Raw genomic sequence first — 21,289 nt, forward strand, 5'->3', positions numbered from 1 at the left:
TGTTATACAAGTGCACTATGCATTTTTGCTTTCGCTGCATTTCGTTACACTTTGCACTTTGCAATAACGAACGCAAACTGATCGATCAGTCTGCGATAGTTTAAAAATGAAGTAGGATAACCAAGCTGCTTGATGTTACGCAGACAAAATTAATTTTCTGCTCTTAGTTGCTCAGTGAATTTCGCGGCGAAGCTGCATCCGATAACAGGTCGGGTTTTACGCAAGACTCGATGTACGCCTATCTATTTCGGAGGAAGTTGAATGCTTGTCGTGCTTCGCATCGCCCGCATCAGCAATCTGTTGCGCGGTACTTCCGCAAAATACGTCGTCGCTTTTTCCCTTGTGAGAAACATACCTCGTCGTCTTTCCGGCAGCATTCACTATGTGAAAAGCATGTTCTAATTGTAAGATAAGCGCGATTGAAGAAACGAAGTTTAGATTATTGTGTTTGCTATAACTTCATTTCTTAATTGAATTTATTTGAAGTGATTATAGCATTTGTGTTAATAATTTGTTTCGGTTTGGTAATTTTAACTGACTACAATTATATAGAATTGATATTTGTATGTGAAACAAATATTTGTTTACGTAATAATTAAATAACGTAAAAAACTTGTGGCGCGAGACACTGCCGTGTCTCTTGATGACGTATGCATAAATCTATATATTGCAATGACATATTTTTATTATAAATATAAACTTTAAAAAGAGATCAATTAATTATTTATAATTAAACTAAACTTTTTACGACGATATGGAGAAATAATAATGTTTTATTTTAACTATCTCTTATTAAAATATTTTTTAATTAAAAAATGTCGTTATTATTGTGTAGTCAACAGAAATGCAATTTGTCGCGTCAATGATGACAAAGCTTACAGTTGTACGATTAAAAGCATGACCCTCTAGAGAGGATTACGAGATCCCTAGTCGCCTAAGACTAATTCCGAACTCGTTAAACTCTACAGGCTTATAGGCTTTATCTCATATTTAGCCTGTAATTATTGGAAGAAAATTGTGATGTACACCATCATCTGACATAAGTTAAAGTAGCCCGTAACACGTTCAATTAATAAACACGATACCCTCCAACATTTAGCTAAATTTTAATTTTGCTGCCAGCAGGAAAAATGAAAAAGCTTTTCTTCGTTTCCACCTTCATTTTTATGCACTTTCAGATCGATCCCAAAGCTAACTACAAATTAAGGAAATGAGGATAATACGAAGCGCCCGATTAATAAGCGTGATACATCCAACAGTTACCTGACCTGTAATTCTACGATAACGCGGTGCCAGTAGAAAAAATGTGAGAAGGATTTTCTTTTCATTTTTATTTTTATTTCCGTTTCACTTTTGGGTCGACGCCAAAACTAGCCAACTGGAAATTCAGGAAAGGGTTATATAAATTGTCCAGTGGCCGAATCCGGAATAAAGTTCGTAGAGAAAATGTAAGCACAACAGCATTGTTATATATATATAACCGCCGCAGTGTTACTCATTTTTTTTTCAATTTTTTATGTAACGGTAATTGGAACTATCTGCGTAAATAGTCAATCTGCTTTTGATAAATTTGAAATTGAATATTCTTTCAATTTTGCCTGTAAAAATGTGCGTTTGTTTCGATTTTGTTCAGATTCTGAATTTTCACGTAAAATGTTCGTCCCGCAGAAAAATCGTGATCTATATAAGTTCGCGAGCAAGAAATTGCGTGTCGTGCCACGACGACGATGCCGCAATATTAATACGCGCACGCAAGTTTATGGAGCCGCATGCACTTTTTAATATCGCGAACATTATTATGCGACTTTCCAACCTGTGAGAAACACGGACGTCTCGACGATCCTGATGACACGAATAAAACGCGATAGGAATTTATCTTCTGATAAACGTCCCGTCGTCGCTCGGTGATCTTGCCTCGCGTGATTGAGAACCTGACGTCGTTAAATGAAGCTCGTTATTTTCATCTCGTGGATCGATCTCTTCTCTTTTTACGGCGACAGGCGCGCCTATTGCACCATTGTTCGCGCATTAAATGTTGACCGCGTTTCTCGAATAATTGTACCTTTTCCCTAATACACTACGTTTACATTTACATTTTCCACGATAATATAATTTTTTTAGAAAAAAGATTTTTTATCTTTTAACTGTAATGGGGGATTAAATTAGAGAAGCGTAACCACTTGTATTATGCTCGGATCTCTAATATGTATACCTATATGCATTGTTTAATTCTTTTTGCAAATTATTTCTTTATGAGCAAAAAAATAATTAATTGAATATAAAAAATAGATAGCCATTAGAAAAACAATAAAAATAAATTGCTTAAGCTTGAGCTTATTTTAATAATTATAATTTACTCGCTTTATTCCTTAAGTCCTTAATAAGACTTAATGACATTTTTCATGATAACTATAATTTATCTTTATTTGCTCTCAGAAGTAGTTACATTTTTTGAAATAGATTAGTGATGATTACGTTTTGGAAAATAGAAGAGCGGTACCTCGATATCTCAGCGCCTGTCTTTGGGGGGAAATTTTGGTCGGTTGGTTCCGACAGTCGTAGAGTCATATTAGAGTTATCTAGTATGCACATATTAGGCGGAACACACATGCATGCAGGAGCGAACTGCCTGTTCGGCGGTCGTACCGATCCTGAAATTCTGTTCTCCAGAGAATCGTAACTTGCAAAATAAAACTCCTCGGTGAAATACGCGTTCGAGAATCCTTTAAACTTCCGCCTCGTTCGTCGCGTCTTGAATTCTCCGAGGTACGAAGGAGTGACCTCTTTATTTGACTTCTAAAGATTAAATTGACATTATTTTATTTCGTTAAGTGAAATTATTACAGAAATGTTACACGCGAAAAGTTAAACGGGTTAAGCAATCTTAGCTAAAATGGGAAAAAAGAGATCCCGCATGATGCAGAGGCAGGAAATCGAGTCCGATTCGTCGTCAAGGCAAATCGATATTTTAGCGGGCACCGTATCTGTTCGCGTGCCAATTCGTCGTAAAGGTCTTCGTTGAGTTTCAGATAAACTCGACAGTATTGCTATCTTCGAATCACCGGAAAAATATTTTTCTCCATATGGTTGAAGCGTAGGTATTCTCGTTGCTATATCGATGTTGTGTCGAATAACGTGTTATCTACGAACAGTTATAACAATGTAAGATATAAAGTTATGCTGTTTTTTTTCAACCCAGAACTTTTATGATATAGCCTGTCGAGTCTTATCTTTCTTTCGATCTTCAGTAATAGATTTCGCAGGGCTTAGTTGCAAAATATAAAATGCGAAAAGTTTATATTTTTATCAGGTTATGTGTTAAGTTTAAAAACAATTAAAAAATATACTGATACATATAGCGGTAATTTTGCTTTGATTTTCGACTTTATTTACGACAGACCCTTCGCGCCAACTTATATAATATTTCATACGGTTTTCATTGTAAGAACAAATATTGTACAGCAGGTTTCTGTATATTTCATGTTTTTCTTGTTTACTATAGCGTCCATAAAAGTAACTTGTAAAGTACGGCGGTTTTTATCAGTCTAGAAAAATTCTCCCTGTAAACTCGTGCACATTCTGAGCATGTTTATCATCCTGTCGTGACCCAACCCATTCCATGTCACGGAACCAAGTGTCTATGGGAACACCTCGAGCATCTTATAACGATTAATCTTCTCAAGTTCTCGAACAATAATGAGAGTGTAACGGGAGTCTAAAGAGAGAGTAATGGCATTGCTAATCGCGAGTAAGATCGCCGTCCCGTTGAGACTGAGCGTCGCCGTCAAAAGAAACTATCTCTCTCAATGCTATAAGCTATAATTAAAAATAGTATTATTTTTAAAGTTAGTATTTTTAGCAGAAATCTTTAGACTGTAATGTAATAGAAAGATACACTTTGCATAATATTAAGCTATTGTTTTTTATTTCTCACGGAAGATTCTCATGCGACTCGGAGAGTGTTTCCCTGTGTCTCAAATGCTGTGTTTCACTTCATTTCAGTCGCTAGTTACCTGAAGACAGTTTCTTGCAAAAAGAGGAAAATTCTTAATTAATAATTGTCCTATCTGTTCGTGTCTCAGAACAGCGGAATCATTAATTTAAGATAACTTTTAATAAAATATGTAAAAATTGAACGTTAAATAAGATGGTTGTTATTTGTAACAATTGGTAACGATAACATATTAACAACTTTCAGAGAAAAAGCTAAAATAATATTTACTGTCTATTTTGGTGTATTGTAGTTAAAATGATATTAACAAGATTAATCTTTAAATGATTAATTGTTGAACTTTTTGCGATGAAAAGAGAAAAAATTGTTTTACACAGCATCGAGATAGAGATTGCAAAAGCAGAAGAAAGCGTGCATCAGAACAGGGAAGCTTATTCAGAATCCATTCAGTTCAGAAAGTTAATTAATTACCGCATGAAACTTTATGAATACCTAATGTTTGAAAAAGTTAGCGCATTATGTTCGCAATAAGTAAGTCACAAGTGACGCGACAAAGCTTTCCGCTGTGGCACTAAATTACACCTGCTGCACAATAACAATTCCTATTTTAAGATATCGATACCCGGAGGGAAAAGTATAACATCCCTGCTTGATATTCCCATTTAATCAGGTGCACGTCTTTCGGTTCGATTTTCGATACGCCGATTAAGAGACACGCACGAACAATCCACACGCCTTCAAGTGGGTGAACGTATGCAGACCAGAAAGTAATTCGAAAGAAAAAAAAGAGGGTAGCCGACGATGGTGGCGACGAGGGTAGCTGTGGGAGGTTCTGCACGTGAGAGCATTGGCAGCGTGCCATAGAAACGGACTGACCCACTTTTAACGCGTAGATTGACCCGCCTGGCGCCATTTTAACTTCGAGCCGTCGAATAGTCGCCACCCTTCCAGGTCGCCGCGCGAACGAATTGTTTAATCCTAAAAGAGGCCTGGCATTTTCTGATAATTTTCAGTACGGTGCAATTAAGGAGAAAAAACGTTGTGCAAATTATCAGTTTGAAAGTTCTCTCTAAAATTCTCACTCTTCGAGTTCGGTATATGCTTCGCGTTTTTAATTATAAAAGATATTAATTCGCAGCCCTCATTTGATTCAATGCTATATAGATACGATAAAGTCGTTAAGTTGCGACTATTGTAGTGGATGAAATTACCTCGGGAGAAACAGATTAATTTGTTTATTCGATTAAGAAAGGGCGAATCTGTATATTGCAGATAAAAGAAATACGAAAGAAAATCAATCTAAATCTGTGTAATTGAAGTCGTTACTGTGCACTAATCAAATTTCCGCGGTTGGCCAATCCGCGTGTAAACTTTCCAGAAGGTGCAGTCCGTGCTTGCAGTTCTATGCAATTTCCATGATCAATGAAATGGATATAAATATCGTGCACAACATTGTATCCCGAAAGCTTTGCTATACTACTATCAAAATTCAAAAATAATCCAGATTGAGCGAGATAAAAATTGAAAATTTCTATGTACGTATATCTGCAAACTACACACGGAGAGAATTTTCTCTTAAAATTTACACTGAAGTCATGGTAATTGTGGGACAACATGTACCACCAAGAATTTTATGCGAGCTATTCTGATTAATATCTACCGTAATAAAAAATATTAATATCTATTACATTAAAATATAAAATATGTTTGATTAATTTTACTAAAATATATCTGAGAAATTTCAATAATTTTTCAAAATTTACCAATCTGCTTGGTAATTTTTATTACGTTGTTTGTAAAATGTCTTTTGTATATTTAAAAAATTCCTTGGTTGCCAAGTTGTCCCAAGTTTGTAGTGAATTTAAGGGTAAAATATAACAAAAAATTCTCTCCGTGTATAATTATTTTTTAGCGAACGAGCTGTTTGTATTATATAATATATTGAAGCGATTAAATATTAAATAACGAGTTTTATAATTAGTAGCTCAAATTAATATCTAATTTATAACGCTTATTTCTATTTATATACCGTTTTACCACGATATTTAGCGATTGCATTTTTACGCAAAGGCGAGAAACACACTTTGTTTAACGTCGGTTTAACGTCTCTTAAGAAATTTATGACGGAGATGAAAGAGCTTGCCTCCTGGCGAGCTGGAATCATTTCGTTCCTTTTAACGACTCCCGAGGATTATAAAGCTTGCAGATATTTTTCCGAATCGGCACATATTATGTGAGAGAGAGAAGAGTCCTTCTCCGTTGAACGTCGTAGGGTGGAACTTATTGTTAGATGAGCCATTATTCATCGACAATACAGCAATCAGGCGTTTCTGAAAGAGGGACTAATCAGCTGTTTTGCATTTTAACATACTACTAAAAATTGAGAAAGTGTATGGAGGAATTTTGCGAAACTCGCAATCCTTATATACTGTCAGTTTTATTGCATCCTTTACATGCGCATGTATCTCTTTTTACGTGCACTTGAACATATGCGTATCTTGGGAAGATGTTTGCATGATTATCGCGTGAATTTTGCGCAAGATATCCTGTTTCTATCTTTCAACTTTTTGCGTGACAAAAGTTTAGACAAATTTGAGCTTTAAAAACAATCAGGATTGAAAGAAGCAAGAGGAAAATTAAAAACTTTCATATACCGACTGTTTATGGCTCCCTGAATTTAGGCCGCGGCCTATACCTCAAATTCGACCTAAATTATTTAGGCCGCCCGCTGTAAACATTTGATAGGCGGCCGAAACTAGCTTCAGGTCAGACTTTAGGTTGAATTTGAGGTATAGGCCGCGGCCGAAATGTCCCGATGTACCCGTGCCCTTATAAAGCCAAATTAGAGAATCTACAAATCTTGATGGGGATCAATCATGTATCTTTTCCCCTAGGACAAAAATGTGAAAAGTGAAAAGTTTATCTCTTTCTATTCAACACCAATAGAAAGAGATAGTTACATGAAAGTTTTCACTTTTCACGTTTCCGCTCTAGGAAAAAAGTTACATGATCGCTACCCAGATTTTAGAATAGAACTGTACTTATAATTTTATATGCTGTGTAATTTTATGTATGTTTTAATATTTTATGCCTGCGTTCTTTTATTCCCATTGGAAGCTATTAAAAAATAAAATATATAATATAAGTAACGTATATATTACAGATTTTATTTTTCCAATAGCTCCCAATGTGAATAAACTAACGCAGGCTATATATGTATGTACATTGTACATACATACTCTGATTCTTCAAATGTTTATCGTATTCTACCACGTATAAAAATATAAATCGAATTTTCTTCTGAATGCTAATACAAATTATTATAGATCTTTTAAAGTGAGCTTAAGCTAATTGCTTTTGATAATAATATAAGATTGATTTCTTTTTAATGAAAATGCGAGATACGATCATTAGTAGTTATACATATATAGAAGTGCAATATAAATATGTTCTAAAATGTCTCTTATTGTTTAACAATCATATTTTTGCAGACCTATCCCGTAGAGGCAAGAGCAAATTCGGCGATGACTGTCGGGTAGACATAGATTGCGGCTTCGATGGCTCTTATTGTGAACCAAAGAAGAAAAAGTGCGCTTGCAAGGAAGAATTTGAGGCTACGAACCATATCGACAAGTGCGGACACGGTAAGTTGCTTTCTGATATTCTGCACGTGGTGCTGTTTTACGAACGTATACATATGAAATATATGAGAATCTCCAAGGGGAATCTCAATTCATAGGGAGAAAATTGAAGTGGTTTTTCTTTCATGAAACTTTTAAGCTGCAATGTTATAAAACAGTGTCGCGTTTCAACATTATTAGCGACAGCATATATAGTTCGATAGGAACTAACTCTAAAATATTGTGTTAAGATATTAATGTAGCTATAGTTTGTTAGCTTATATGCACAAGATAAAGTTCAGCAGACAAAAGAAATTCCATCCAGAAAAAGTGACCCAGCACGACGCATATGTCAGTGCGATTAATTTCCATACGCGAATGCACTTGCTATAGGTAAATGGGCTGGTGCTATCTCGATCGAGAATAATTCTATTTTATTCTTGGCCAAGTTGCCACATCCAATAATTGCGATTTCGTACATGATATCGCGTGGTAAACCGTGCGAATCATTTCGCAATCAAACAAGTCGATTCGATTATCGTTGCATGGGAGTGAACTATAATGCCGAAGCTCAAGAATGTTATTAGTATTTACTTACATAAGAAATAAATTACGCGTTAATAAATTCACCAAGAATTAAAAGAAAGGATTTTTAACGTGTTTAGCAGAGAAAGAAATGTTTAAAAGTTATCTAGTGTAAACACAATAACTCAGAATATAAAAAAATGTCTTGATATTCAGAATACACGATCGGAACTCATATCTTAGAGTATTTTTGAAATATTGTTTTACAGCGCATTTATAATTTCCCATTTACACTTCCATAACTCACGGCGAATGTATTCTGAAAATTATTTTAGCGGCGAATGTGAACGAGTCCTGTTTTTTCCACGAGCAATGCGAGGCGCGGGTGATCCAAACGGAATGTCGCGACGGCCGATGCATCTGTCTTTTCGAGAAGATCCCGGTGATCCAGGCGGACGGTGTAATAACCTGCGTAGGTAAGAAACGGAATTCTCAAGAAATGAGAACATGACAGCTTTAATGAAAATCCTGTCGTGCCAACACGACTTTGACACGGTTCGGCGAGAATTGAAAGCGCCGGAATTAATGACGCCTTAGCTCTCCCACTTGCTTCCGATATCCCTCATACGCCAAGAATATCTTCCTTGCATGAAAATGCAGATAAACAAAAATAAGAAGTATATAACGTTGCGGTTAAAGAAATATGCAATTAATTAACTCAAGTTTCTTGCTAAATATCTATTACGTTTTATAATATTAATTATGTTATTTTCATCGCTTTTACTTTTTAACGATAAGTATTATCGAATAGGTATAAATCGAATAAGATTTAAGAATTCAAGTTTAATGTTTAAAATTACTAAAAAAAAGAATGCTGAAATAACAAAGTTATCAGTTGACAGAATGACAGTTAACTATCGTAAATGATAAAAACATCATATATTCTTTATACTCAATACACGCGTATTCTTCTTCTTTTAAGTTCGCCATTTTTTAGGTATATGTATCTCGGTGCGCATTTAACTCCTAATTCCTTTAGGGCATGTGGGATTTAATTTACGAGCGTCTAGTTCCGCGGTCCCTGGTGCAAACCGACCGATTTGTTTTCAGCCGAGGTCAAAGAGTCAACCAGCCTCCGGTACATCGATCCGGCGATGATCGGCATTCTCGTTGCCATGGCACTGATGTTTGTCATCATCTGCGTCGTTCTTAGACTCTTCAGCAAGTAAGCGGATCAGTTTGATAAGCGTTACAAATAATTTTGTGCACTTCGTATCAAAATAAAGCGTGGACAAACTTCAATTAAATTTGCAATATCCTTTAAATAATAACGCAACCCAATTTCAATAAACCTCTTGCACGTCAGCCACAAATAATTGAAATGTTAATTCGAGTTTAATCGTAGGATGGAATTAAAATCGTATTCCGGTGACAACTTTAATTGAAGTTGTTCAAATTTCAATACTGATATGCAATTAGTTCGGATGACTGTTGTTTTATTTGACAAATCGCAGTGTCGACATGTGTTCAATAAAATAATCGCATATAGAATAATTAAAATTTCTTAAAATATTGTTATATGCTATTGTGTATGTGTTTCTGTGGGAAATAATGCAGCATTGTTTTATGATTCCATTCATCACGGAGAAATGAGGTCGCACACAAAATGTTTTAGCGTTTACAAAATCAATCGATTTTACGAAACTTTTGCTCAATTATTCGTATATTCTGCTAATATTACATTTGCAGAATTTCTCATTTCTCGTGTAGAAAATACAATTATAACTACATATATATGTACAAAAATGGTCTATTTTCAAAGCTGAAATAAAAATATTAACTCACTGCAGAACATTTGTAAATCTCACAAGATAGAGAACACTCTAAGATATACGTGGAAAATTTCAAGATTCGCTGCATAAGCGTGCCAACTATATCGTACAAATTTTGCCATGCAAAAAGAATTTGACTAACTGTTGATAACAAACGGAAAAGAGGGCGATTAAATAAAAACGTCGTCGCAGGCATCTGATTTGTTAATCATCTAGCGCGATATGAAATTGCAGGGCCCGCTGGCGAGAGAACCGCACTATCTTTAATACACCCAACGCGCGACTGATGAACGTTTCGCTGCTGAGAGAGAACAAACTCTTACATGAGAGACGCGGTTCGAGGGCGAGCGTACGAGCTCCGTCGAGACAACCCTCGATGGCGTCCTTGAGGGCCCACTCGCCGAACGCCTCGCAAGGTGCGAAACACTCTCACCACTCACAGCACAGAATGAGCCGTACGGGTTTTTCATTCACTTACTAAGCAAGCAACTTGTTATTCAAAGCCCTGTTGAAATAGAGCAAGCGACTCTCTTCTGTCTGTTTCGCGATATTTTCAGTGCAGCTTCGTGAAAATCGATGAATCCAACGGAAGATAGCTCTCATTATCCGCGAGTTGACTGACAATAAAGTAATTGACGAGTAAAACTTTTAATCTAATTCAAAACAAGAATTGATGCGAATGATTATATGAGAGACGTGGTTAAAATGTTTGTGCTCTCGAGTTTTATTTTTAATTTTTTTGTATCATATTGCATTCGTGTTATTGCCATGTTATTTATATATATTCTCTCCTCGCTCAAAAACATTTTATTCACTTACTCAAAGTGTCACATGATTGATTCATCACCAAAATGAAATATAACGTTTCTCAAATTGCAGATTATTCTTCGTTCTCACATTTAATAAGAGATTTTAAGTTTATTTTTTATTAACAACACGTGGTTTATTTTGCGCATAATTTTGATATGTCTACACACTACACAATTTACAATTACAATCAATAATGTGTGATAAAACTTCGTCACTATATCAAAGTTCTGTATTTTATAATTAATAATTATATTAATTTTGTTACTTAAAAATTATTTGATATTAAAAAAGAGTCGATTTACGTACCTTTTTTAAATCTTTTTTTTTTTAAATTACTGCCACTTTTTTGTAAGTATTCATAAATTGATTATTAGCAAGCCGTGTTACAGCAATTTACATAGTAAATTCGTATATAATATACGCGAGAGCAAATTTGCATATTATTTTCCCTCGAGTTAATCAAAGGATTTTCTACCGCCGAAGGGATTAGGATTCCCCGAACACATTTTATAGATAATGCGTGCGTGCCTCGCGTGTCGCGTAATTTAATTAGATTGTATAAGCATCACGTACTCTGCCATACTCCATCTACGAGGATTTCGTTTGAAAGACAGGACTTGGAGTGCATCGATTTTCACAGGACTGCGTATGTATTATACATACAAGTATCCATATTTAAGAGTGACCATTTATCTATAATACCTGTCTACTCTTATGTAGAAGAGCTCTTTTTACGCTCCTTGGTACAGAATATTCTTGTACTTTACGCATGTACAGTCGCCTGCCAAGAGGGTAGCTATAGATCGAATCAAGGAATTATCCTTTTGCCAACATTAGAATCGTTGAACTTTCTATCCGGAGTAACATTTTTAACATTTTTTTTTCAATTAAATTAATTTTTAAAACATTATTACTTTTTAATTGTGACATTTGAATTATCATATTATATATAAATATGTTGTCATTTAGTCTTTAAATTAAATTTATTTTGCGTTACGTAACTAGTAAATAACCATGAATAATATATTATTACGTTATTATATCACGTTACTATATCTATTTATATGAAATATAATTTTTCATTCACACAATTTATTAATTTGATTCAAAGTTCAAGTTGGCACAGCGATTTATTATTTGGTACCTTGATTTATCGTTAAAATACACTTTTTAATTAACTCAACTCTCTTTGCAGTCAACGTTTAAAGTAGTTGTCCTCAAAGATCTCAACTGTGACTATCATTCTTGACTATTCTGTTGATCGAGGCGTTCTATTGTAAACATTCTTCCGATGCGACATGGTTTCTTAAGTGGGCAAATTTAGTTTTTCTGACAACTTTATTTCCACATACTTGTCTTGCAAAAGTAAATAAAGTACAAGTACAAATATATCGAGATCGAGACTAAAGCGTTCATAATGTTATACGATCCAGTGTTATACAGCCCTATTGAGGACACGTCGCAACTTCAGTTTAGTAACTTGTGAGTTATACTAGAGAAAGTTTATTGCAAACATAGTTTATATTGAAATTTGCAAATATAGTTGCTTGCTATAGTAAAATATCGTTGTTTGCATCTGCACGATAATTCGTTCATATAAAAACATCACATCGATAGATGAGCTACATAGAGAAAACATTTTCACTAGAAAGAACGTAAATATGTAGCATCATGAGGGAATAGGAACATTCTAAAATTAAATAATTTTAAAATTTGTATTACATTGATTAACGTAAGAGAAATTGCAAAGGATTATTCCTTTCCTTAATTTCGTTCATGCACAGTTATTGAAAAAAGGTTCTCTTATTCCCTTTAATGAGAAGTAGAGAAGTGACATAGTGCAATTTAGTATTGTTCAAATTTTGATTTGCGCAAAAATGCACTTACATTCGTGTGTTTACATTTTCGCACGCAGTTCATGAACACACTGAGGCAATCACTAAACTTATAATAATCTCATGAAACACTTATCGATTTAATCAAATGAAGAGATTAAAGGAGTCTTTTTTACCATAAAGATACTGAAGATTATCTACTTTTCAGATAGAGAGTTAGCTAGTTAGATAATTAAAGTAATGTGCTTTATGATATTAAACTTCCGTAAAATTTTTCATACGACTTTTCAATCGTGTACATAAATTATTACATTAAGAATAAATTGCTAGTTCTTGATTGCTCGGTATTATAATATTATTTTAATCCTCAAATCAAAATATTGATTTCCAAACTTTGACAGTAACTTATAGCTCACAATTGTGTAATAAATGTGCAGTTTATAATCATTTCATAATAAAAATATCTGTATATCTTGAAGAAGAAAAAGTGTACGAAGAAAGATAAAGCAGTTTTTGCTTAGTACTTTTCGATTGTCGAGGCTCGAATTCTTTCGTTAGAAAAAAAAGATGTAGCGTGCTCTCATTATACATGCCATGTACATACACAATACATACACACAATGCACAACACATACACGAGCACATTCAGATACATGCATTCACCGTTTGTGACGATTGACTACTTTGCTCTGACTAATGCATTTCTTCCGCGCAGGTCTTCATGCTTAAAGTTATTCTGGCTTTTCGTGTCGTGCTGCCGCGCTGTCGCGCCAAAGCACGCGATTCTTTAGCAAGAAAATCTCTGTCGCCAGGGTCACGCACAGGATCGCGACGTGGGAGCCACAACAGCAGCGGGAACGGTTCGGGCGCCTCGGTGAAATCTCCGACTAACAAATCTCCGAATCATACGAACAACGTCACCGATCCGGTCCTGGAGAACGTCACCGTCGAGATTCTCGACGCGAAGGCATAAGCTAGGATCGTCTTAGCACAAACGATCCAATCGACAACACATTCCCGTTTGTCACTTACTTAGTCCCGCGTAGATTAACGCGCGGCACTACATCGCATATAGATCGCCGTCCGTAAATAAATCTTCAACCCGCATATATAAATTGGCCCGCTTCGATCTCCAAGTTTCCGTTCAACGGCTGAGGAACGAAAATTTCACGTTCGATAATGCAAATATCATTGGTAAATACTTCGCCTAGATAAATCGCGACGAAATACCGACGACTCGAGCCTGACGTCGAGATCTCGACGAGGTCGAGGTATATATAAAATTATCGGTAATTGGAGTCGCCTATAAGGACCTATTGCCGCTACTTTAACAATAGCAGGAGAACCACACCCGGTTAGATTAATTGCGAGGAGTCTTTTCAGCGCGTCTCTCTTTTGATATAATTCGATAGTCCTCTACGTATCTAATATAAAATATAATTGAATGATGGTTCATCAGAATATTGATTTTTGTTTAATTCTCTTATTTTGCCGATGGGATGCTAAATCAGAAAGCCATCTCAGAAATAGAAAAGAAACATAAACATAGCTTATTACAAGGTAGACAAGTAAACTTTCAGTAATGGAATGCCTATTATGCTGTTTTTAGCAATAGCAGCTGTGACTAAAACTGAAAGATTAGCAATCGTATGACTACATCAAGTAGTGAATTAATTTTTCGTATTAGCTCGACAAGATGTTAACGAGCCGTTTTGAGAACAGAGAATTGTTTAGTATAAAAAAAAAACGATTCGGTACACATGATTCAATACACTTAAGTTACGAAATATCGTAGAAGATATTTCGGGAGAGACTATTCGAAGAACGTTACTAAAAAAAAGAAAAAATAAATGGTGCGATAGTACTTGATGCTGAAAGAGATGGAAATTATCATATCTCTTGATACTGTGACAACATAATTCTGTTGCTCGTTCGACTATCGATGCGGTTTCTCGCCCGTTCACCTCGTGGTAGCTGTTTCAATCGTTTGTGGAATCAAAGCGCGCCGATACCGTAACGTGACAATGCACAATTATTGCGGCGATGGACAATTATTGAAACACACCTGTAACGCCAACGCCTTTCGGACCAAGCGGTTTTAGCACCGCATTCGATCGTTTAACGGGAATGCATATAACGTATGGAACACACAATGACACAATTGATAACCATCGTACGCGATACACGCTCTCATAGAATATCCCTTGAAGGATACATCGAGAAGAAACATATATGGTAATACAACACAGTCCGTTGAGGAAATTATGATGAATAGCGATTGCAATTGACTAAATTGTCGGGTCACATATAGCCGCCAGTTCTCATTATTATTAAAAGATGAAGCAATGATAGTTTTCTTCAACTAATGTCGACCGGTCGGATTCTCACAGTATAGATCACATTAGGGATTGAAGCGAGGACAAGTCATTCACAGTGTCGATGCGATGATCGGTACGATCAGATGCGCATGCCTTTTCCCTGAAAGTTTTTTTTCGACGTGTGACGCGGCGGCGTCGAGACGCGGCAGAGCGACGATCGCGGGATCAATGATTAATCCTTTACATCGAGAGAGCGATGCTGCGGCTCGCGTGGCTCGCGACAAGCCAACGCGAAAGGGACCAGAGAGAAGAGCGCGACGCACGTTTTTGGAGGTGCGAAATTGAAGAACGATGTGCGTTGCCGAATTCGCTGAGACGGTGCCACGCGGCGGTGATTAAGAATGTATCTGACGAATATTAAGCCACATACAATCAAAAGCGTAGCACTGAATAATAATTGTATCAATTAAATAGAATTAATCAGAGCACGAGTAGACATTTCCTCGAGATGCGCACAAATTTCTCATAGACCGAGAAGAAAAAGAATGTTTGCGAATAAGAATTTTCCCTTACAATTAAAGAAACGTCTTAAAATTCAAAAGTTTTTCTTACTTTTCTGCCTCTTTCTATTTTGGAGAGTTTATTGTAATATCTATATTAAATGACAGATAAAACTGAGATACATTACCGAAAAAAAATAATTCCTTTTAAAGAAGTGTATATTTTATTCTTTGCAAGATATACTATGTATTATTAGAAAAATCAAAGAAATTGCAAGATTCAGAAAGCTCTAAGGATTTTTAGAGAAACTTTATTTGAGGAACGTTATTCAAATTTTCCACCTCTTTTGAAAACCTGTAGGTTGCCGTTTTACGGCGCCCGGTAGAAATCCGTATGAGGCGCACTACGTGCATTTCTATATCGAGTTAAACAGCGAAGGAAAATCGTAGAATGACCAATAGACACATATATTTCTATAGTTTGTTTCATGTATGTATCGATGCGATGACGTTTGACGTCTAGAATCAATAATCACGCGACAGAATCGTCTCTTCTCGCAGCCAAAAATTTATCGCTAACGCCGAGCTCGACAGAAATTAAATATGACCGAAATTCGAAGTCTGACATTCGTATATTGATAATAAATTTGATTCATTGAACAGGCAGATGAAAATGTACATTGAGCTCGACGCAACATCGGCAACGACTAGTGCTCGGAAATTTACGGCTTTCTCCTCATTGGTGACAAGAAGCAAGAGAAAGAGGAGTTGAAGTGATAAAGAATATATCTATTAAAAAATATAATTCTTTAAAGAAAGAGACATTAAAAAATAAATCTAGTTTGTAGCGGTCCAAAGAGTACGCATATAATCCACAAGAAGTTGTAAGATTTAGAGTAAGTATTTTAGGATCGTATATGGGAACGTTGCTAATTATAAGCTTTGCCGTTCATTATCGCTTTTTTCCTCCTACAACTCCTCTCTTCTCTGCGATATACGATATCTGAAATCTTGTCAGATTTTGCTCACGCGACATATCTCGATCGCTAGAAAAATGCTTTTAGCTTGCTTCGTTGAAAAAAAAAAAACATAACAATATTGTATCATTGGTGAATGTTGCGTGTGCACTTGTCAAGAGTTTAACGGAAATTTGTTAAACTCTTATGTCCGGTGTTAGGTGGAAAAGAATCTCTTTGCGTAGAGAGACCAAAAAAAAAAAGCGCGATATTATATACAAGTTTCGACACACAAAACACGCGACTTTATACGAATATCTTATTGTTAATCGCACAAGAGTACATCTCGGTATCTCGAAAGCTTGCAATGTCCGTATGCGATAGAATTGTGAGGGCAGACGAGCAATCGTAGCCCAGTACGATTGTATCTCAACAATTTAGTGCCTGCGCTGTCGCGTTCCTAAAGATAGATCTAAATTTATCGACCATTTATTACGAGTACAGAATATATAAAACAAACACATATATATATAAATAAAAAAAATATATATATACATTTACATGCATACATACGTATCGCGCGAGAAAAAATCTATAAAATATATTGATAAATGCGTGAAAACACGATTATTTATGAAAGCTTGGCACTATCTGCACTATCTGTAGATTACTTCTGTAACGCCTAGCGATTGTCTCCACTCTGTGATCCGTGTGCAGTAGCGTAACTGCGATTATCCTCGCGAGCATTATCGTGATTACATTGTTATCGTCACTATTACTGTCACTATTATTATTACTGTTATTATTATTATTATATCATCATTATAGTTGCTGTCGCTGTAATTGTCGCTCGTACGAGGAACGTCGAGCAAAACGACTCGCTTAGGATATTATACCCGCCCCGCACCTGACATCGTCCGCGTTTAAATTCGTCACTATCGTGGCACGCATCCTACGACCATCCGGTGGATTCGCATCCGCGCGCGGATCGAAGAGCAAGCATTATTATCACCGATATTACCGATAGTACTTTTCACGCAGCGATGAGGCCGAGGCACCGTCGCCGCGGGACTCACTATAAGGGATAATGCGTGCGTGCGCGTGTATGTGTACGTGTGAGATGGCCAGAATGTAATCGTATTTGCAGATGAGAATCTAGCGCGTAAGATTGGGTGATTTTAGCCGATCGAATCATTGAAGTCACCGCCGAGAAATCGGAACGATCCAGAAACGAAATTCGGGGAAGGTTTCCGTTCCAGGATCGCGCGATTTCGGGACACGACATTCTTCTTCTAGACTCTACAGTATTTATTAAGTCTAAAACGCGAGAGATAATGAGCACACTTATATACACACGATCCATCGATCGCGCAAAATGATCTGCACGAAATCTGGGTGGATTTTTCGAGCTTCAGGATAATTATCTATATAGGGTAGTTGAGAGACGCTTCGACGATGCGGATATATTATATGATATTCTAAGTATACTTTAAATCCGATATCACTTATCAAGAGTATATTCGCGAGCAAGTTCGCGCACAGATCTTTTTCTCCGCCCTTAAACAAAAGAAAGAAACGAAGAAAAGGATGAAAAAAGAGAGGGAGCAAAATGGAACAAGCAGAGTGCCTATTCCTTATCACTCGAAGACGCTCGCTCACTTTTGTAAGTCTCTAATTCTAACAAGTAAGGGATTAAGTAACACTTTTTGCACACTTTACTCTACTAGAAGCTCGATGGTAAAAGTAAAACACTTTCTAGTGCTAGATACTTTTGTAACGTCGTAAGTTTAAGATTTTCCTTATTGTTTGACGGATCGATTTGTTCGATGACAAACGAATAAGATGTACGAATAATATGTACTACGAATATTACGTTATTGAATAATATGTAATTACGACGTTCTTTTGTCAGAACTAATTTCGTTTTATACACAGTGTATCTCACATAGTTTCAATCAGGTAGTTTCGATTTTAGTCATCGGCTCCCAAGCATTATTATTCGCTGAACAATTTGTAGGCGAGAGAATAGGCTCTAGCAAGTTTATAGCATGCATCTAAAAAGTTTTTTTGAATCGCGCATTATCGCGTGCCAAACCGATTCACTGCGCTAACATTAATCGACGGATTCGTAACTGCTGAGGCAGTCACGCGATCTTTTCAACGACCAAATTAATCTCAATGATGACTGTAGATTAAAACGGTCGAGATTTTTTTGATATCTTAACGAGAAATGATGGGTGTGAATAATACAAAGAGGAACGACGCCGTGATCCAAATATGGGGAAGTGTTTGGATCATCGCCCGTTCCCTAAAAAAAAAAATATTTCACAAAAAGGGTCGAATGCAAAAAAAATTTCAAACTATATGCAAATAACCTACTATTGTTAATTGACCAATACATAGTCGCGATTAGAGAAAGGCCATTGACTATCATAGCAAAGATAAAGAATTAGCTTCTATCTATAATATATAGGGCATGCAAAATTTGCAGAATTTCAGAATAACATTTCCCTACTTGATATTGATTAGTTTCGATCTAGTATTTCACGAATATGCGTTAGAGATCACCATGTCCCAAAATTATAGACGATCACCGTCAATGATTCCCGTTCTACGAGGAAACGGCGATGGATAATCAATGCATTTGGTACAAATGACGATTATTTCAACGATGAATATGAATATGCGAGCGCAATTTCGTATTTTTTAACGACAACCCTCGAGTACAATGCGAGTAATTGTAATTATAATTTACCTAACGGATTTTTCAGTATCTTCGAACTCAGCACGAATATTGTCACCCAAAACCGTACTTCTACTTTACACAGTAAACGTTAATTGTCGCGCGACATATATTATATCTTATAAGACGACGAAGTAAGTTGTTTCTTCGTATATGTAACTAGCGATAAGATTTAATCTAAGCGCTAAAACTGCTTGCTTTCAAGAGACTATGCGGTATGTGGTATTAATACTCTATTATTAATTAAGCTTTTGCGGATTGCTAAAGTTCATCATATTATATATATCGTAAACTTTATGCTTGCATTTATTATTATCCACGAGATAGATGGAACCATTTCTGTCTGTCTTACCGTTGCTCGAGTAGCAGATCGTCAACGGTACTCACGACACATTGTGATCCGATCATAGAGTATAAATTTTCAATAATACGCGTTTAAAATGACAAAAAAAAAAAGAAAAAAAAATATATACATATATATTGTTTTTGCATACATATATGCAATTAAATATATATATATATATATATATATATATATATATATATCGTATATAATATTTAATATATATTCAATTGCATCGATGATGCGTAGATCTTTGATCTAAGCGTAAATGCTGATTTATGTGACGAGTATAAGTCTATGAATAAGTTCTATACTATAACTAATTACATTAATAATCTAAGGATATCTACGTAGTGACGGTTTTTAGACAGCAACTGAAATCCCAAGGAACTCTCTGTTGAAATCGCATCGTAGATATCATCGAAAAATTGGTACCAGAGAAAATTTGAAAGCGCGTCAAGCGCGATAGCGTCGATAGTATGTTTAGAAGACACGGTATGAGATTGGGTGCGGGTGAAATATACGCGAGTCCCTCTTTCTCCAATTTTCAGTATTTTATAATGTCCGGTATGTGCAAAAATGAAGATGGATATCGTCAAATTACGTGATCTACTTCGTAATTACCTGTACTAACTTTATTATAGCGGCTTAGCGTACTTCGTAATCTTTATATCATACTTTTCATATTATATAGCTTACGACGATCAATAAGTATAATCTAATATACCAAAAATGTATCTAAAACTCAATTATATTCTGACTCTTCAAATTCGTTTTAATAAAATCTTAATACACTAAACAAGTCACATATATTGATTTAATTTTCCTCTTTACCGTTTTATTAGTCGCCCAGCAAAAGTGACAAGAAATCATGAGATGTAAAAAATAAAAATCTAGTTATGGAATTTAATTAGAAGGATAACACTAATTATAATAAATAATAAAACGGTTTACGTTGCTTTTTTCAAATAAAAAAAGATATATATTTAATTACGAGTTTCAATATTCTTTGAATCGACTTTGTGTAACGCACCTACGTTTCTTTAGTTTATAGCAGAACTCATTTACAACAAACGAGGGAAGGACGGCATTAAATGTAACGTGATTAATAAAAAACTTATCACTTTATACAAATAATTATTTTGTTAAAAAAAAAAATAGAGTAATATTTACAAAATTGTTAGACACATCAAACCTTTTATTTATACGAATTCTTTGCTCGCCAGTCGAGAAACTCGTCGAACTCAGCTTCGTCACCGCTTGATGCATCATCATCGATATTTTCTTGCTTTCTATCAGTACCTTGTACTTGTTCCATACGTTTTGCGATATCCATTACCCTTTTATAAAAATTAATTTACAAATTAATTTACATTTTCTGATACTTTACACATATATTTAAAATATTTTTCAAATAAAAATTATATTGAAAATATACTTACCTAGACCAATGTCTAATTTGTTCCTCAATTTCATCCAACTGTCTTTCTGTTGTTGCTTCTTCCTGATCGTCAGCTATAATTTGTGCAGATTGCGCAGTCTCTTCCTTAATTTCTTTTTGAAATTTCTCCCATTCCTCTTCAATGGGATCTTTGTATTCAACGTTACGAACCTGAAAAAAGAAAATTAAATACGAAGAAATAAAGCACAAACATTTTAATTTTGAGATAAATTCAAATACGTTGCTGTACTTTAATAAGCACAATGCTTGGTGTGATAATTTTTCTATATATATATAAATTGTACTTTAGTACCTTTTTTATTTTCGTTAGTGTTATATTTAAATTTTGTATTCAAAATTCGTTATATACATTTTTGTCTTTCATATTAATGTAAATTTCGACATCTATTGCTA

The 21,289-nt window shown here is 35.3% G+C and overlaps 2 protein-coding genes across 8 annotated transcripts in view; one reads left to right on the forward strand and one right to left on the reverse strand.

Moving 5' to 3' along the window:
- Positions 1-20,236, forward strand: part of Jus (EB domain-containing julius seizure protein) — a 33,453-nt gene extending 13,217 nt beyond the window's left edge. The window contains exons 2-7 of one of the 4 annotated variants that reach the window (XM_077410973.1): positions 7,444-7,596; positions 8,433-8,573; positions 9,208-9,322; positions 10,164-10,384; positions 12,173-12,221; positions 13,387-20,236. In XM_077410973.1, coding sequence (XP_077267099.1) covers positions 7,444-7,596; positions 8,433-8,573; positions 9,208-9,322; positions 10,164-10,384; positions 12,173-12,221; positions 13,387-13,465 — 758 coding nt within the window. In that variant the 3' untranslated portion in view covers positions 13,466-20,236. Of the gene's footprint in view, positions 1-7,443; positions 7,597-8,432; positions 8,574-9,207; positions 9,323-10,163; positions 10,385-12,172; positions 12,222-13,289 lie in introns of all 4 variants that reach the window. The other 3 variants (XM_077410972.1, XM_077410975.1, XM_077410974.1) reach the window with 3 other exon arrangements.
- Positions 1-21,289, reverse strand: part of LOC143900057 (zinc finger protein 830) — a 34,822-nt gene that overhangs the window by 12,492 nt on the left and 1,041 nt on the right. For 2 of the 4 annotated variants that reach the window (XM_077410979.1, XM_077410978.1), the window contains exons 3-4: positions 20,877-21,046; positions 20,630-20,774 (exon numbers count right to left, since the gene is read on the reverse strand). In XM_077410979.1, coding sequence (XP_077267105.1) covers positions 20,633-20,774; positions 20,877-21,046 — 312 coding nt within the window. In that variant the 3' untranslated portion in view covers positions 20,630-20,632. Of the gene's footprint in view, positions 1-5,919; positions 6,283-20,584; positions 20,775-20,876; positions 21,047-21,289 lie in introns of those variants that run through there. The other 2 variants (XM_077410977.1, XM_077410976.1) reach the window with 2 other exon arrangements.

Source organism: Temnothorax americanus, unplaced genomic scaffold (genome assembly GCF_048541705.1).
Source record: "Temnothorax americanus isolate GAGA-0224 unplaced genomic scaffold, ASM4854170v1 Scaffold3, whole genome shotgun sequence".
Taxonomy (NCBI): Eukaryota; Metazoa; Arthropoda; class Insecta; order Hymenoptera; family Formicidae; genus Temnothorax; species Temnothorax americanus.